This window comes from Astatotilapia calliptera, chromosome 3 (genome assembly GCF_964374335.1).
Source record: "Astatotilapia calliptera chromosome 3, fAstCal68.1, whole genome shotgun sequence".
Taxonomy (NCBI): Eukaryota; Metazoa; Chordata; class Actinopteri; order Cichliformes; family Cichlidae; genus Astatotilapia; species Astatotilapia calliptera.
In genome coordinates this window covers 8,952,152-8,972,160 of record NC_137424.1, presented here as the reverse complement: position 1 = coordinate 8,972,160, position 20,009 = coordinate 8,952,152, and the positions used below count along the sequence as shown (strand labels likewise).

The window sequence follows — 20,009 nt, the reverse complement described above, 5'->3', positions numbered from 1 at the left end:
CAAATACCAGAATCTGTAAGAAGAAGAAAAAACAAACAATCAAATAGGTCATTATTAAGAGGACAACAATCTCTTGATGATTATCCACAGTGTCTTTGATAACTCTGAGATACAAACTGTCAAGGATATACACATCCCAGCAAACAATAGCTGTGTTTGACTAAAGCGATTAATAACAAGGACAGAGCTACAATCACTACAGTCAAACATAAAGGGCTTAATCCTGAATCCAAGTCTGAGCTGTGATTCCGTTGGTGCTGAAAGCTGCTCAGATCCTGAAGCTGCACGTTTTGTCTCTCTCTAACCAAACCAGCAGCAAAAGAAGACACATTTCGCTTGACATAAACATTGTCATGAATTCCCTCTTACTTTTGCTGGTTTGCTTCCACCACCATTAAAACACACACAGAAAAACAACACAGCACAGCTCTCTGCCTCTCTCAGTGTACTTTAAGAACACCGTTTCCCATCTCAAATCTCTGTTTTTGGCATTATTCGCTTGCTTGTTATGAAGCAGTCTACCGTCGTTTACAGCCATTTTTTTTTAATGACTTCCGACAAGACAGCCTCATTTCTGCTGTTCAATACCAAATTTTATTTATTTTTTTCAAATTAAGTGAAACTGCAAAATGCTCTGCTGTGTCTCTATTAAAACCTCTTATTAAAACCTCTGAATCACTTCAGCAGCATCAGCCAATGTACATTTGTTGAGTCGTGGTTCTCGTCTGCTTTTGTTCTACTGCAGAATAATATTTTTAAGGTTATCTACTGTAAAAAGCTAGGCCAGGAAAATCTGCTTCATGGTTTTGTGTTTTATCCTCAGTTACTTTGACACAAAAGCATCTGCTGTGATGCTCACACCTCTGATGAAGTTTCACAAGTGTCAGTACTGATAAATGATCAGAATTATAATGTTTCTGACTCTCTGAGTAAGAATTAAATGGAATCTAATTGGGACCTTGTGAATTGGAATTGAACAGGTTCTAGAAATCAGTGATGATACTCAGCTCCAATACCCACCTATGATATTAGGCTTACGAACGCTGACTGGGTTTCATTTACCAGCTTTTTATGTTCTTCCTGCAGTTTCCTCCCCACATCACTCATCTTAACTTTTTTCCAGTCCTCCTCAGTCTAAACAGAACACACAACAATACAAAGAAAAGCTCAGGTGATTGATCTCTAACACTAGGCATCCCCAGTCTTATTCTTAGCAGTCTAACTTCTCACCATATCTTTGAAGGCCTCTCCATTGTAGTAGCGCTTGGATGCTGGATACTCTATCGTTTTGTCACATAGTTCCAGGAAACTGGAAGCCACCAGATGCAGCTCCTCTCCGTCATAGCCGTACAGCTTTTTGTCCTCACACGTCATCAGCACAAGCTCGTCACATGGACATGAGGTGCCCTTTACCACACCAATAACCTGCATTTTTACAATCTCGGGAAGGTAGAATTTTCCCCAGGCGTTAACTTCATCATCATCCCCGTTGTATTTGGTGTTCTCAAGCTCTTCTATCCACAGGTCAGCACCACTTGGCTTCTTCAGGTGAACGCACATGCTTTTGTTTTTGGAAACAAAATCTTTCACCCATTTCAGGTACTTTTCACCTGGAAAGAAGCAGACAAGGAAATATGGATGAATGTAGAAGTGTTGGAAAAGACAAATAGCAAGGTTATCCTACAGCAGTTTGTGAAAATGTTGTATCTTGAAATAAGCAGGCAAAATGAGGATCTCACTTATCTCATATGTTCTGACTACTGACTTTCTTCAGTTAAAGGACAAAAAAAGGGCACACTGGAGGCTGACAGAGTGTGCAATGGTGGGAATCATTTTGCAGAACTCACTAAAGTTTGTTTCTCCTGGAACAAGCTTTTTACACTTCGGCAAATGAAAATACTGTGTTAAACTAAAAAAGAGCACCAGACCAAGGTCTACAGTACTAACAGAAAAGCATGCCGTTACCTGTTGCCTGTCGACACAGCTGCTGATCTTCCTCACCAAAAAAATGAGGATCCCTGAAAGGAATAGAAAGGTTATGTTAAAATGAATGACTGTCACGGTGATCATGGGAAGCTCCAAAATATCACAACAATAGCTACGAAATCACAAAATGCAGTGTGATGTCTGTAAGCACCAAACATGACATCTCTGCAAATTCATCTTGAAATATGTAGGTACCTCACACGTACAGCTGCAGCCATCTCAGCCATTTATCACTGTGGCTGCCAAGTGGCTGCCACTTCACAAGCGCATGGCACAACATAGAAGAGCCACCTCCACAGGACAAGACTCAGCAGTCCATCTGCATCTTAAGGATAAAGGACACTCTTTCGAGGATGCTAATGTTCACATTTTGGACAGAGAGGACAGATGGTTTGAAAGAGGAGTGAAAGAAGCATCTATGTCCACTGTGAGCAACCATCTTTGAACAGAGGCGGGGTTTACGACACCAACTCTCTGCCATCTATAATCCAGTTTTGAGATCCTTCCCAGACGCCTTAACGCCCACTCACATCCTGGGCCATCTGACCTCAGGAATTCGCATGATAAGGTGGGGCCAGGTTTCACAATGAACTCACCCGAAACTCTGGCTGATTGTGACCCACGCCCAGTTTCACACCTTGGCTCAGGTGATTAGAGGATCATCAGGGGGTCCTTTTGTCCCTCTGTGGGGGGTTACTCCCACTAGGTTTATATCTGGGACTCTCCACCATTTGACCTTAGAACTGAAGAAGCTTCTCGGATGAGAGGTGAAACGTCTTCAAGTAACTTAAAGAAGTCCAGACGCTTTTCTTTGCAAGCTCCTTTGACTACGATGACCTGGATGACTGAGAACCTTCACAGACATAAGGTGAATGTGACAAACAAAGCGCCTTCTTGTTCTCTGTGATAATGTAAAGTTATTAATGAAAAAACAAACGAGTAAAAAACGGACTGGAAACATGTCTTCAATCAAAACTCGACAAAAACAAAGAAACAGCCTCACTTCTCTGCGACGCTCCCTAAAAATGACGTTACGTGTTACGTACCAGAGATTTCTATACAGCCCTTTATCAAGCCAAGAGAAAGTGACGCAAAACCCTCCAACTAATAACGACTAGCAGAGAGGCTCAGCTGAGTGTAGTTACCTGGTTTGCAGACGCATACAGACGTTTCCTGTCCTCTCGGACGCAGCTGTGATAGAACATGTGGTGCATTACCGCCACCAACTGGCTTGGAGTGAGGACCGGAAATCGCTCATGCCAAATCAAAAAAAAAAAAAAACATAAAGAAAGATTAAGTGAAGAGATAAATGAATACATTAAATCAAGAAGAAAAAAACCCACCACCGGACATATACATCCTCATATCCTTCTGTACAAATGAGTTTGTTTTAGAAACTGAAAAAAGCCACAAAACCTTCACATCTAGAAATCCTTTGCAGTAAAACTTGTTTTTTGGCAGGTTCCACAGGTTTTGAATCAGTTTTCTTCTTTATTCCTGATAATTTTGACAATGAAAAAGAACATGTTCTATAGGGCTTTGGAGTTGACGTCACGCCGCAATGCATTGTGGGAGCGCGGCACCATTTTCGAGGTCTACGAATCAAAACAAACACACTGTGTTGGAACGACGATTACAAGATGCTTAAAAGCAGCTCAAAAGAGAACGGACTGTATAGAGACCGATTGCGTCCAGAGGCGCAGCGGCAGTACTTGCAGAAAATAGCGTGCAGTGGAAATGTGGACCCGTATGAAATACGGCCGTGGAGTAGAAACCCTGAAGACGTAGCCTGACATATTTTCGTACCTTATCTGTGGAGTCAGCGCGTACAAGTCGTCATTCAAACAAAGGTAAGTCAGCTCGAGTACTGCGTGTGAAATGCGTTTGATTTCCCTGCAAACATTCACATTAGTGCAGCATAAATTCATTCATGAGGGGAAATTACAGTGAGAACATGTGGAGGCTGTTAGAGGGAGAAGATAGTGAGTTCAGTGCAGGGCTGTGCAGAGAGGTTTAAAGGGGCGGGTGCTCAAAGTTAAAAAGGGGCACATTGAACCAGGCTGAATAACAACAACACACATTCATCAAGAATCTAATATGGGAAGGGCAGGGCTGTGTTGGTCTGAGACTGTAGACATTAAAAAGTCCACAGGAGAGATGGTAGCTGATTAAACAAGTGTCATGAGATAATAACAAAATGCAAAGATTGGTGACAGCGCTTGGAACCATAAGGCAACAAAAAACTATGTATGTAAAAAAAAAAAAAAAAAAAAAAAAAAAAAAAAAATATATATATATATATATATATATATATATATATATATATATATATATATATATATATATATATGTATATATATATATGTATATATATATATATATATATGTATATATATATGTATATATATATATATATATATATATATATATATATATATATATATATATGTATATATATATGTATATATATATATATATATGTATATATATATATATATATACACATATATATATACATATATATATATAAGATCAAAGTAGCACGGAGGGAGGTTAGCCAACTAACGGAGTTGCAGAAAGGTGCGACAAATAAGGTGCCTAAGAAATACAGCAAGCTGTCCATACCTGAGGCCTTGGAAACTGCCAAGCAAAGACTCACAGCCTTGGCCAGCCGCTTGAGGAGGTACACCAGAGAGATAGAAGGCAGGAGAATAAACCAGCTGTTCTCCACAGAACCAGCAAAGGTGTACTCTCAGTGGCAAGGGAACAATAAGAGAACAGCACCACCAAGGCTGGAGACGGAGCAATACTGGAAGAGCATATGGGAGAAGGATGCAACCCATAACGGCAATGCTCAGTGGCTAGTGGATCTGAGGGCAGACCACAGCGACCTCCCTGAACAGGGTCCAGTAACCATCACAGTGGCAGATATCCAAGAAAGGGTCTCCAGTATGAAGAGTTGGACAGCACCAGGGCCCGACATGGTTCACGCCTACTGGCTGAAGAAGCTGACTGCACTCCACGAGCGTCTGGCAGCACAAATGAACCAGCTGCTAGTTAACGAGAGACACCCGGAATGGCTAACTGAAGGCCGGACGGTCCTGATCCCCAAGGACCCCAAGAAGGGACCGGTCCCCTCCAACTACCGACCAATAACCTGCCTCAGTACTACATGGAAGCTCCTGTCAGGCATCATATCGGCTAAGATGAACAGACACATGGGTCAATACATGAGCGGGACACAGAAAGGAATTGGCAAGAATACCAGAGGTGCAAAACACCAGCTACTGGTAGACAGAACAATCAGCCGAGACTGCAAGACCAGACTGACCAACCTGTGCACTGCCTGGATTGATTACAAGAAGGCCTATGACTCAATGCCCCACAGCTGGATACTGGAATGCCTAGAATTGTACAAGATCAATGGGACCCTAAGAGCCTTCATCAGGAACTCAATGGGGATGTGGCGTACAACACTAGAGGCCAACTCCAAGCCCATAGCACAAGTTACCATCAAGTGCGGGATCTACCAAGGAGATGCTCTGTCCCCACTGCTGTTCTGCATAGGCCTGAACCCCCTCAGTGAGATCATTAACAAGACTGGCTACGGATACCGACTACGGAACGGAGCAGTTGTCAGCCACCTCCTGTACATGGATGACATCAAGCTGTATGCCAAGAGTGAACGAGACATCGATTCACTGATCCACACTACCAGGCTATACAGCAATGACATTGGAATGTCGTTCGGACTGGAGAAGTGTAGTCGGATGGTAACAAGAGAGGGAAGGTAGTCAGAACAGAGGGGATTGAACTACCAGAAGGCAACATTGCAGACATAGAGGACAGTTACAAGTACCTGGGGATCCCGCAGGCAAATGGGAACCATGAAGAGGCCGCTAGAAAGGCTGCAACCACCAAGTACCTGCAGAGGGTCAGGCAAGTCCTGAGGAGTCAGCTGAATGGTAAGAACAAGATCCGGGCCATCAACACATACGCCCTGCCCGTGATCAGGTACCCTGCTGGGGTAATAGGCTGGCCAAAGGAGGAGATAGAAGCCACTGACATAAAGACAAGAAAGCTCCTGACCATGCATGGAGGGTTTCACCCCAAGTCCAGCACCCTGAGGCTGTACGCTAAGCGGAAGGAAGGGGGCCGGGGACTGGTGAGTGTCAGCACCACAGTCCAGGATGAGACAAGGAACATCCAAGAATACATTGGGAAGATGGCCCCAACTGACCGAGTGCTCAGTGAATACCTCAGGCAGCAGAAACCCAAGAAAGAGGAGGGAGACGAGGAACCATCATGGAAGGACAGGCCCCTGCACGGTATGTACCACCAGCAGATAGAGGAGGTGGCTGATATCCAGAAATCCTACCAGTGGCTGGACAAAGCTGGACTGAAAGACAGCACAGAGGCACTAATCATGGCAGCACAAGAACAAGCTCTGAGTACAAGATCCATAGAGGCTGGGGTCTATCACACCAGGCAAGACCCCAGGTGCAGGCTGTGTAAAGATGCCCCAGAGACAATCCAGCACATAACAGCAGGGTGCAAGATGCTAGCAGGCAAGGCATACATGGAACGCCATAACCAAGTGGCCGGCATAGTGTACAGGAACATCTGTGCCGAGTATAACCTAGAAGTCCCGAGGTCAAAATGGGAGATGCCCCCAAGGGTGGTGGAGAATGACCGAGCTAAGATCCTGTGGGACTTCCAGATACAGACGGACAAAATGGTGGTGGCTAACCAACCGGACATAGTGGTGGTAGACAAACAGAAGAAGACGGCCGTAGTGATCGATGTAGCGGTTCCGAATGACAGCAATATCAGGAAGAAGGAACACGAGAAGCTGGAGAAATACCAAGGGCTCAGAGAAGAGCTCGAGAGGATGTGGAGGGTGAAGGTAACGGTGGTCCCCGTGGTAATCGGAGCACTAGGTGCGGTGACTCCCAAGCTAGGCGAGTGGCTCCAGCAGATCCCGGGAATAACATCGGAGATCTCTGTCCAGAAGAGCGCAGTCCTGGGAACAGCTAAGATACTGCGCAGGACCCTCAAGCTCCCAGGCCTCTGGTAGAGGACCCGAGCTTGAAGGATAAACCGCCCGCAGGGGCGTGCTGGGTGTAGTACATATATATATATATATATATATATATATATATATATATATATATATATATATATATATATATATACATATACATACAGTGGGGCAAAAAAGTATTTAGTCAGCCAGCGATTGTGCAAGTTCCCCCACTTAAAATGATGACAGAGGTCAGTAATTTGCACCAGAGGTACACTTCAACTGTGAGAGACAGAATGTGAAAAAAAAAATCCATGAATTCACATGGTAGGATTTGTAAAGAATTTATCCGTAAATCAGGGTGGAAAATAAGTATTTGGTCACCTCAAACATGGAAAATCTCTGGCTCTCACAGACCTGTAACGTCTTCTGTAAGAAGCTTTTCTGTCCCCCACTCGTTACCTGTATGAATGGCACCTGTTTGAACTCATCATCTGTATAAAAGACACCTGTCCACAGCCTCAAACAGTCAGACTCCAAACGCCGCCATGGCCAAGACCAAAGAGCTTTCGAAGGACACCAGGAAAAGTATTGTAGACCTGCACCAGACTGGGAAGAGTGAATCTACAATAGGCAAGCAGCTTGGTGTGAAAAAATCAACTGTGGGAGCAATCATCAGAAAATGGAAGACATACAAGACCACTGATAATCTCCCTCGATCTGGGGCTCCACGCAAGATCTCATCCCGTGGGGTCAAAATGATCATGAGAACGGTGAGCAAAGATCCCAGAACCACACGGAGGGACCTGGTGAATGACCTGCAGAGAGCTGGGACCAAAGTAACAAAGGTCACCATCAGTAACACACTACAACGGCAGGGAATCAAATCCCGCAGTGCCAGACGTGTTCCGCTGCTGAAGCCAGTGCATGTCCAGGCCCGTCTGAAGTTTGCCAGAGAGCACATGGATGATACAGCAGAGGATTGGGAGAATGTCATGTGGTCAGATGAAACCAAAGTAGAACTTTTTGGTATAAACTCAACTCGTCGTGTTTGGAGGACGAAGAATACTGAGCTGCATCCCAAGAACACCATACCTACTGTGAAGCATGGGGGTGGAAACATCATGCTATGGGGCTGTTTTTCTGCCAAGGGGACAGGACGACTGATCCGTGTTAAGGACAGAATGAATGGGGCCATGTATCGTGAGATTTTGAGCCAAAACCTCCTTCCATCAGTGAGAACTTTGAAGATGAAACGCGGCTGGGTCTTCCAACATGACAATGATCCAAAACACACCGCCCGGGCAACAAAGGAGTGGCTCCGTAAGAAGCATTTGAAAGTCCTGGAGTGGCCTAGCCAGTCTCCAGACCTCAACCCCATAGAAAATCTGTGGCGGGAGTTGAAAGTCCGTGTTGCTCGGCGACAGCCCCAAAACATCACTGCTCTCGAGAAGATCTGCATGGAGGAATGGGCCAAAATACCAGCTACTGTGTGTGCAAACCTGGTAAAGACCTATAGTAAACGTTTGACCTCTGTTATTGCCAACAAAGGTTATGTTACAAAGTATTGAGTTGTATTTTTGTTATTGACCAAATACTTATTTTCCACCCTGATTTACCAATAAATTCTTTACAAATCCTACCATGTGGATTCATGGATTTTTTTTTTTCACATTCTGTCTCTCACAGTTGAAGTGTACCTCTGGTGCAAATTACTGACCTCTGTGCAAGTTCCCCCACCTAAAATGATGACAATCGGTGGCTGACTAAATACTTTTTTGCCCCACTGTATATATCAGCAATCAATCAGAAAATCATTGGTTCATATTACAATTAAATATGAACAGGCTCCTTAGATGTAAGCAGTTCAGATCTGATGTCATTTACATTCTTCACACAGCACATTCGTCCAGGCTGACAGGTAAACATAGAACTAATCTCAGGTAACATGACTCATAGTAGAGATCCAGTAAGAAAGATTGCAGGCTCTAATATTATTACCACACAATCCAAGGACACACCAACAGCTCAGATTTGTAGAACTATTTAAACAAATGTCTTCTGAATATTCAATTCAGGTTCACAGTGGGGGGGGGGTTCGAGGAATTTTTTAAATAAAGTCTGCAACACAGAAAGAGCTGTGATCAAGCTATTTATTACTGCGCCAACACACATCAAACATCACAGTTCAGTCATGTCAGCGCTGCCACAGAGGTCGTGCTCCTCCTCCTTTATGCATTCCAAGGAAGAGGGAGGAAGTTACAAACTGATCCTACCACACTTCACGTGTCTCGCTATGAAACCTAACGCATCAATGGTTGTGCTGTTTTGTGCCCTTGGCCTTATCAGCACCTGTAAAGGGAGTTGTTTTCTCAAACTGCTGAAGTAAGTTCATCTAGTTTTAGCAACTTTCACTGAACAGTAACAGTGTCACAACTAAGCATATGCATAAGCACTTAAACACTTTAAATGAGAATAACAGAACATTTCTATTACAGAGGCTGGAACCTGTCCCAGTAGTAGGTAGAGCACACCTGGACAGGTCACCAGTCTGTCAGAGGACTAACACAGAGACAGACATCAGAGTAACAAATCTATTTAAAATTAATGTAAGTTTGCTGCAGCTGTATGTATGAACATGTGTTTCTGTGCTCACAGTCCACCTCTCAGGAACCTGCAGTTCACTTTAAGTCTACTTTAAACAGACCTCACAAAAGGCTGATGTGGCTGGATCAGTAGTCTGATTTGAGTACGATACCTTTGGCCAGGGATTCATCTGGTGCATCGCTTCACTGCAGTCTTACGTATTTTCCCCACACCTGAATAAAAAAATACTGATATATACAAATAACAGCTTCAGCTGATGCAGCCTGACTCAATCCTAGATGTTCAGCACACAGAGACACAGAGGTGCCGTTTAAAGTTTAGTGTTAACCTGAGTCACTGATCATTTGCAGTATTACAGAGTCTGGCAGTCTTTGCATGATGTCCACGTCACTGTAAGTTTCTAGCTGACTTCACTGCAATTTCAATTTCAATTTCTGCTGTTCACAAACGCTGTCCATCTAATCTGACTGAGCTGGAGCTGTTTTGCAAAGAAGAATGGGCAAAGATTTCAGTCTGTAGATGTGCAAAGCTGGCAGAGACAGACCCTAAAAGACTGGCAGCTGGAACTGCAGCAAAAGGTGGTTCTACAAAGTATTGACTCAGGGGCTGAATAATTACGCACACCCCACTTTGCAGTTATTTATTTGTAAAAAATGTTTGGAATCATGTATGATTTTCGTTCCACTTCTCACGTGTGCACCACTTTGTGTTGGTCTTTCACCTGGAAGTCCAATAACATTGATTCATGTTTGTGGCTGTAATGTGACAAAATGTGGGAAAGTTCAAGGGGGCCGAATACTTTTGAAAGCCACTGTATATGTAGACACAGGACTACAAGTAGAAGATCAGACATGAAAGTGGAGATAACACAGAAGACCTGCAGCAAAGGTCAGAGGTCAGACTGGGCCCCTGGATTCAACAATGAGCCAATGATCATCAAGCAGTGACTAAAGCAGAGCCCTGACGTTCTGACATTCATCACACAGTCAGAACAAATGTCTGCTGATGACTTCATCTCATGAAACGACTGATAGATGTCAGTTCATTGATCAGCTGAGCTGCTGATCTTCATCGTCACAGAAACATTCAGCTTGTTTCAATCAGTAAATAACTCCCACTACTCCCAGTTTGAACTGTTCCCACTCAAAATGCTGTGAGAACAATGATCATTGTAGAACTTCACAAACATCACGTGTTGTTTTCCACATGTAAGATCAGCAAACACACAGAAACTTCCTGTTGCCACACACGGCCTCTAAAATCTCTTCCACGCTTTCTGTCTGAAGTCCACTCTCTGTGTCGGATCCACAGGAAACAACAAGATCTTATTAACATGGTTTTCAATGTGTCTCCTTCCAAAAAGTCCAACCAATGAACAAATGTGTGTATTTGTGGAGGCCGAACAAAAGCATGACACATTTCTCTGTTTCTATAAACTGGAGTCAAACACAAACATGAAGAGTTTCACTGACAGACTCCAAAATGCCCCCACAGTGGATCAAAGGGAAATCCTACAGTGTGGCCAGAGACTCTTAATGGCTCCAACATCAACACATCCACAATGTTGGATCCAGTTCTGCCTCACAGAGTTACTAAGACACACCCTCTGCAGCATCACAACAGCTCCACCTGCTTCACCTGCCTCCTCAGCATCTGTACACCTGAAGAGAAAAGAAAGGCTCCAACAGCTCAAATCTACAAAGGATTCATGAAGTTTCATCCAACAATAACATGTTTGCCTTCCACAGTGTGCTGTTAGACACCACTGTACCTCTGCCATTTCAAAAAGAGCAGCTTGGGAACATTTTGGCTCCAAACACTTTGTGTTTAAGTTCTTTGTTTTCTTTGTGAAGCCGACAACATCTGGAGCTTTGTGACTCATAGAAACATCATTTTGTTCTTTAGATGACAGCAGATTGGGACTGAATAATCAATCACTATCAAACCAATAAAGACAAACATGCTGATTTTACAGGAACTTTGTTGGAGAAGCTGCAAAGACATGAAACTGGTGGAGATCCCAAACCAGTTGATAGTGCTGGTTATTCCAAATAAAGCTGTTTCCCTTTGAGATGAAATGACTTTCTGTCCTGATATATAATAAAGATGTTGTTGTTTTTGAGCCCCTGTATTAAAAGTAGTTTAAAGTCAGCTTGAGTTTGATGTCTTTATGTCAAAGCTGCTCATGATGTTGAGCTGCTGATGGAATAAAAACAATATAAAAGCATGTAGTCCAGACTTAAATGTAGCCTGTTGTTAGCTGAGGTCCACACACAGTGTTTGACAGTGTAAAGTGTGTGAAAGGGCTGCTGGTGGAGCTCACTAGGATGAGCAGGTGACCACGAGGTGGAGAGCAGCTGGCCTGGCTTTGACCCGGGCCACGCCCCCTTTCTCTCTGCTTTGCTGTCACTTATCTTCACTGCTCTGTCCAATAAAGCTGAAAAAGGCCCCGAATCAAAGAAATCTGCTGCAGCCTCTGAAACGTCTTCTGTTTCCTTCCCGACGGCTTTTTCACCGTCAGCCCATCAGACAGTCCAGCAGCATTTATGATGATGTCATGATGTTGAAGAGGCTGCTACGGTGGCCTCCCATGACCCCCAGCCTCATCACAGCTGAGATGCAGACATTTGAAAACATTCAGCAGACAACTGAATAACAGTCCAACACAACAGTCTGTGTGCAGACACACACTGACCTTTCATATAGTCAAACACAGCTGGTTGAGTCATTTCTCTGTGAGTCTAAAGTGAATCTAGTATTTGAAAGTCCACTTCCTGTATTTGTTGTTGAAGACTTCTTCAGCTTCTTCTCAAGGACATCAGCTGCTTGTTTGGCAGCAGAGGCAGTTAAGAAGCTTCCTGAAAAACACTGAACAGTGAGTTCACTGTGGCATATGACAGATTCAGCTTTCTGTGTGCAAATGTGTCTGTGTCGACCTTTCAAATGCTGTTGAATCCAAAACATCAGCGGCTCCTCGGCTGCTCGCTTCATGCACTTCTGTCTGTGTGACAGTCCAATGACATCACAGCTGTTTCCAGCCCCAGTGTCTCAGGACTGGACACCTTTAAACATGTCGAGGATCAAACAGCGTCCAGCTAAACACACATGAAACTATCAGAGCTGACAATCATTCCAATAACATCTAATGGTTCATGTATGTAGACACAGGACTACAAGGAAATGGCTCTCAGCATCTGGCTGTGGGAACACATGAGTCCCTGTTTGTGTTCAGATTGTGTGCATGTTTTAGACGTGTGTCACATGTAGAAACACAACAATCCCACAATGACACACAGATGTGTTTGACACAGCTGTGCAGCTGTAAGTTGTTTCTAATGATTCATTGAAGCTCTTCTAACATTCTGGAGACGATCAGTACATGAATCTGTTCAACACGACAACAATTTGACTTCAGTGTGAACGTTTGCATTAAATAACCTTCTTCATCCAGCTGACAGCATCTTCATCCTACGATGTGAACAGTTCCTCCTGTTGATGACAAACCTCTGACAGGATCTGCTTGAGGAGCTTTTTCATGTGCAGCTCTCTGAGCTCAGGGCTGAGCTGCTGTTTCATCTTTAAGAGCTGCTGCCTCCTCGCCGGACTTGTTCTCCTCTTCTTCTGCTAATGACACCATTTCTGCTTCATATAAAATTCAATAAAGATGCTGACATGTATCTGTAGCAACAACATCATTGAATCTAGAACAACTGGAGCCAAACCAGTGGCTCTGCTGGGATCACTGGTGAGCCAACACTTCCTTGTTGATGCAGATTTCAGGGCTTCCTTTTGCTCCTCCGTTATAACTGTTCTCTCTTCTCAACACATGATGACACAAAGGAATCAGCAGTGACAAAGATGATGCTGAAGAGAAGCACACACTTCACACATATAACAGACCAGTGCAGTTACACACACCTCTGCTCGACATCAGGCCTCAAACAAAGACACAAAACACTAACTTGACTCTAAACAGAAGAAACGAGCAGCTGTTTCTGTTCTGTGCTTATTTATATTTGACACACATGCTTCTCTTTGTGCAAACACACATCGCACTATAAGGGTAACCTCGCACACAATGATTGGACAGCACAGTGATGATGCTGGGAGATCCTATACGCAGCAACACAGAAACACTGAGAACTTTAAACAATGATGGAAAGTGTTATAAATGACTTGTTGGCCTCTGATCTGTCACAAACAGCTGAAACGTGTCTCTCATGAGTCACATGAAGGTTTTTGACAGAAAGGACAAAAAGTAGCTGCAGTCAGTTTGTGTCATTTTTATATTTATTCATCTGGGAGAAAAATCTGAGGGACATTAAAATGTGTTTTCAACAGAGACAAGAACATGAATATAACAGAACAGGTAAATGAACATGTTTCAAGTAAACAGCTGGACTGATCAGGTCCAAACACAGAGTGATAAACTTGTCAAACAGCTGTCATATCTTTATATAGAAGCTCTTTATAAATGCTGCTCACTGCAGTCTGTTTACTAATAATGTCAAAGTGTTAGAAACACAGAAACATCAGAATGGTCTTTGTTCACAGAAACCTGTCTGGGATCCTTTGTTGTTCTTTTGATGCAGAGTTACATTATAAATATAAAGAGTTATTTCAGAGTCTCATCAGTTTTCCTGCATGTCTTTATTTAACACATCAGCAGGGCTGAAGCTCTCATGTTAAACACACACTGATCTATGGACACGTTCATGTGTTTCTAACAGAACCAGGCTGTTATCAGCCTGCACTAACATTATGTCACACACACTGAATGTAACAGTGACAGTTTACATCATCACACAATCAGCTGTGATTGTTTCACTGTCATCAAACGAGTCAACAGGAAGTAGAATCAATAGAAACCAATCATTTACTGACAGCATGTCTGATGGAAATAAGTGCAGATTATGTATGAAGTCTAACTGCACACAGTAACTGTGTTACAATAAGGACTTAACAGCGCCCTCTGCTGGAGTGTTTCAGTACTGCGTTAACTAGAATACACCACCTCCTCCTCACACCACCTGCTACAGCTCTACTCTTCTATGACTACAGTCATCCACAGCACTGATGTGAGGTCACATGGTTCATATGTAAGGAGCACAGCTGACCTCAGGTCAGTTTAATGACTGTGAGCAGCAGCTGTGTTATTGTCACTGTGACAGGGAGACACTCTCAGACACAGCGCTCATGTCAGCTTGTTCTCATGCAGGAGGATCAGGAGCTCCATGTTTGTCTTTCTGTTTGAATCATGATGTGTTTGTGCCATCAGAGTCTGTCATGAGTACTCAGGGTTTCACAGCAGCTCTTCTGGATGCTGACGAGGACTCCAACCTCATGTTTCACCTCTCTGAGCTTCTGATGTCTGTGAACACTCGTGTTTCTTCTCTGGGCTCATCTGGACAAAAACACCTTTCTGTGTTTGGCTGCAGCCTCATTCTGACTGACAGGAAGTGTGTTATCCATGAGCTGCACTTCTGTGAGGAAGTTTCCTGCTGTGTTTCCTGTCTGTGGACAAACACGAGTGTTCCAGCTGAGGACTTGGTTCCTTCCACCTGTCCATACAGGACATCACGCTGTCTGCAGCTCTGTAAATGCAGCTCCAGGTCCTTCCACGTGCTGCTCTGTATTTGTGCAGTTTGTAGTGTGTCCTGGGAAACGTAGCACACATGGTGTTCTTCTGCTGTTTCCTCCTTTCACTGAGTGTGAAACACTGACGCTGTGCTGTTGTTCACAGAGGGGAGCTGATTCTAGCTGCAGCTGGACTCTGTCATCTAACTGAATGTGTTGGTGCTGATCACGGGGCTCTGAGGGGGGAGCAGCAGGAGGACTCTGGATGCTGACGTCAGTGTATCTGTGGAAGCTCCCACAGCGTGTCTGTCATTCAATATTGTGCTGTATATTGTATCTATGCAAAGATGAACAGACTGTGTGTTCACTGGTCTCTGTGCTGCAGCTCTGATGTCATCATCACTCCCTCCTCCACCCTCAGCAGTCCCAGCATGCTGCTGTGGTGCACCCCACCCTCACTCTACACCTGAGCCACAGACCACACCCTCCACCTCAATATACACCACAGTTTTCTCTGCTGTGGAAATGAGATCAGGAGGAAATCATCATTATTATTATTTAATAAACGCTCACATTAATGTGGGCTTATTTGTTTCATATTAGAAACATTAGTTGAGTGTTTTTAGTATAAAATGGTCAAAGTCCCTCTTTTTGCTCCTCCCCTCACCTGTGGATGGGCGGTGCTGTTACCGTGGTGACAGCTTGGATGTGTTTCAGTCCTGCCTGGTTATCACTGCAGGAATCTTTCACATTTATTACAGGTAATAACTCTGATTTTTCTGTGTATTATGAACCAAATGTATCCTGATACACACAGAGATGGATGAGCAGAGGTCACATGATGAAAGAACAAACATGGAGTCTTTGATTTATTTAGATATTTATTGATGAATGCAAACAAACCTGACACTGAACCATCGTCCAGCAGAACAAACCTGATCACATGACCTGCTGACCCAAACAGTGAAAAGCTCCATGGCAACAACAACAAACAGCCTCACATATGTTAACAGAGGCTGTTAGAAGCACAGAGTCTTTACAGTCTTTCTCCTGTTTGGACACAGATCTCTGCACATCTTCATCACAGTTACTCACAGACGTGCAGAGTGTGTGGATATCAAAGCTAAGTTTCCACCATGTTTGTAGTCTGTACTGGGACTCATGGAGCATCTCTCTATGAGCACTCAGTGCTTTAAACAGTGAGTCCCAGTTTAACCAGCAGCCTTCACACCACACATCACACAGACATGGAAACTTCAAACCTCAGACTGAAGACACCATCAGAAATAAACAGATTGTGATGAAGATGAAGAACTGGACCAGTTTGCTGTGGTTTCTTCTGTTCCTGTCAGAAATAAGAGTCTGGCAGCACTTTGCTCTCCTTCCACATGTTTAAGGAGGAAGTGAAGAAGAGCGAGTGAGTCGTCTTCCTCTGTGGGCCCAACATCAGGCAGCAGCCACGTATTTTTAAAAACCCAGCACACTGCTTCAGAAACACTGAGTCAGGTGACCAGAGTCATGTGATCAGTCAGGTCTTCACTCAGGACGTCACTGCTTCAGGACCTGATTCAGAGGTTTATAAGGACGTGGATCATTGGTGCTGATGTTGTGTGAGAGCTGGTGAACCATGGGGAACATAAATAACAACCAGGCCATCAGCAGTTCTACCCCCAGCTCTAACACCTACATAATACACTATACATATAGTTATTGTTAAGGTTCAAATATTGAGGAAGGAGAGTACAAACAACCAGGTCCAGAAGAGCTTGGTCAAACAATTGATTTTAATGAACACAGGCGTGGGGGGGACCAGCGCCGTACGCAGACAGCGCTGATCTCCGACTAATCAAAGCATAAACAGATATTTTATACCATCGGGGTTTGGATTTAATGACGCCCCTTCAACGTCACACAGATACATACATACATATGTCAAATCAAAACCACAATGACTTTTAACACAGTTTGAAAAGAACATTATCTCTATCTTCATGGCAGATGTTTCCTGTCAACCTTTTGACTGCCGCTTCTCCAAAACCACAGACCATGCTCTGCAGTAAGATACGACTTCTGCACGCCCGCAGTTGCAAGCAAACATGATTAACCTCTCACCTGTAACTGAATGTATCTACTATGTGTGTGTGTGTCACGACCTCACTTGGCACTCTGTGTCACCTCTCACCTACTAACGCTCGCAGTCAAACAGAGGCCACTCTCACATGTGTTAGCAGTTTACTAAAACTATATATGTAGTATATTGAATAAATGTTTTAATCAAGAACCTCTACTAGAAGCTTAATAAAAGAATATAAAAGTATAAAAGAGAATAATGAACAACCTGGTTATTCAAATAGCATCATCCAAACAGCTCCTCAGAATAAGCTGCACTTACACTCTGCTTTTAGTTTCACTTTTGCAAAAGCACGCTCTGCAAACCTGCAGTTTCCTGTCAAGACTTTGCACAGAGTGTCCTCAGAATCAACAGAATCAGCCCATACACACTTAAGATTATAACAAGCATTCAAAAGCATTTAAGATCATAGATTCAACTCAACAGTTTAAAGTGGTTATAACTGCACCTGTAGTAAAGGCTAATTGGGTACCAAAATGTTTAAACATCTGAATGCAATATCAATGCTGTAGATTATATTATTAATGCAATGGTAATGATGATGATTATTAACAGTAGCAACAAAATAATTTCCCTGATCTCCACATTATATAGGTTATAGTATGTTATATATAAACGTAGCTGAAGCAGTTTCATTTGTAGCTTCACGCTGCACTTCACATGTTTGTCCACCAGATGGCAGCACAGAGGCCTGTGTTGGAAAGCTTTGAGTAATGAAGCGTTTTCAATCCAAGCTTCAGAAAGCTTCATGTGGTCATCAAGGAAGCAACCAGGAAATATCTGCTGTGTGTAAAAACAGCAACACAAGAATCCAGGATGAAGACAAGAAACTCAAAGCTCACAAAACAGGTGGAGCTAATTTTGTGACGTGTTTCTGTAAAAACACCACAGAAGTGAATCATCAAAGTTTCCATGTGAGCTGATGATGCTGCTGCAGAGTTTCTGTGAACCTCCTGTGACCCCGCCTCCTCATACAGAGACATCTGATTGCTCTTCAAACTGCATCACGTGGACACATGTGATTGTGTGTTGTAGTATTGATCCCAATGCTGGTATCAGTCCTGGATCAATAACACTGGATGGATGCGTTCAGCATGGAGCCCCTGAGCTGTGTTACAGACAAACATGGAAACTGACAGGTCTGTGTCATTCACAGTCTGTAACACTTCTAAACAACAGAGGCTGACCCAAGTGCCTCAGAGCCAGGCACGCTCACATCACAGCTCTCTAAATAAGCCAGTTTCAAAATAAGAGCTGAAAGCTGTGTTTGCTTGTGTTAGCTTATTATTGTGGAGACTAACATTCAGTGATCATGTGTTCAGACTCATAATGATTACTCTCAGAAATCCTGATCTTTGTATTTACTGTGTGTTGGATCAATAACTGAGATTCATGGTATCACACAGCTGTGCTGCTGCTGATGTCAGCACATCTGGAACAATACGAGGTATCTGCTACCAGACTGAGCAGGACGTGAGACCTGTGGACTGTTTAAAGCTGTCCCTCCACAGCTCACTCAGACCTGATCCACACCTCAGTGATATTCTCTGACTTCCTCAGTAGAGACATAAACCATTCAGATCTGGGACCATCAGCTGACTGATGATGTCACACAGACTGTGTTTTTCAGGAACAGTGATTCTGATGTGAGCCTGCTAGCTGACAGCAGACCTGATGAAAGCACATGTTCACATCTGTGAGGACAGACTGGACTCTTTGACTGCACCTTGGTTCTCCTCAGAGGTCTGTACAGGAGCATGTCCACCCCCACTGAAGATCTCAGTCACTGTGAAACATAGAAAGCTGCTTGTGTGGCCTCTGCCTCACATGTAGATACAGCTACAGGTTTCTCTGTCAGTCAGACTGAAACAGTGTCCTGATGCTGCATCATTCAGCTCTGTGCCCCAGTCAGCATCACTGGGAGCTACCAGTGTTTCTGCCCTTTTCCTGTAACACTACACTCAGCACAGGCTCAGCTGGTATCCAGTGTTGGACTTTGGCTTCAGCTGCTGTGATAGATCCTCTAACATAGATCAGCTCTGCTACATGTTGTTAGATAAGTGCAGCTGCTGTCATGTCCTGATGTTTCTCTGGCTCAGCAGCTTCTCCATCAGAGGTTCACATGGAGCTGATCCAGTATCTCCAGTAACTGTGTTCTGTGCCTCACTGGTTCATCCTTCTGTCTGTGTGACGTCAGTCAGATGTTGAAGTTAAACTCTGTAATCTTCACTGTGTCACAGAGTTCAGTGAGTCCCGTTATTCACAGTATCAATCAGATCATCAGAGAACAGCTGATCAGCAATCAGTGGTGCCAACAGCGCCTCCTGTGGTGAGAGGATGCAATAATGCAATGTAGCATTTTTCCACTCAACACTTGCAGTCATGGAAACTGTCTGTTGGATCTGTGTGACGTTGCTTTCTTGGTTAGAGTTCCTCACAAATGTCCAGATGATTCTTCTAATGAGGCGTCGACCATGTTTGCAGCTCTTTGGAAGAAAACGTCGCCCTTTGCCATCCTTACTTTTCTTTGACTTCTTCAAATGCAGCTGAACTCCAGCTGGTATTTTCTTGGACTTTGCAGCTGTTTCTGGTCATCAGTTCATTCCTGCAAACCTCTGAAGCTGAACAACAATGATGCTGCATTGCTGGCTGATCCCAAAAGGTTGATTCTGTTCATCTGGACGT

General features: G+C 43.7%; 1 protein-coding gene across 1 annotated transcript in view; it reads right to left on the bottom strand.

Annotated features, from left to right (window-relative positions):
• Positions 1–562: 562 nt before the first annotated feature.
• LOC145424469 (uncharacterized) overlaps positions 563–20,009 on the bottom strand; it is a 113,033-nt gene continuing 93,586 nt past the window's right edge. Inside the window, exons 2-4 of the mRNA XM_080297825.1 lie at positions 1,966–2,741; positions 1,231–1,610; positions 563–1,134 (exon numbers count right to left, since the gene is read on the bottom strand). Coding sequence (XP_080153951.1) covers positions 1,021–1,134; positions 1,231–1,560 — 444 coding nt within the window. The 5' untranslated portion in view covers positions 1,561–1,610; positions 1,966–2,741 and the 3' untranslated portion in view covers positions 563–1,020. The remainder of the gene's footprint in view (positions 1,135–1,230; positions 1,611–1,965; positions 2,742–20,009) is intronic.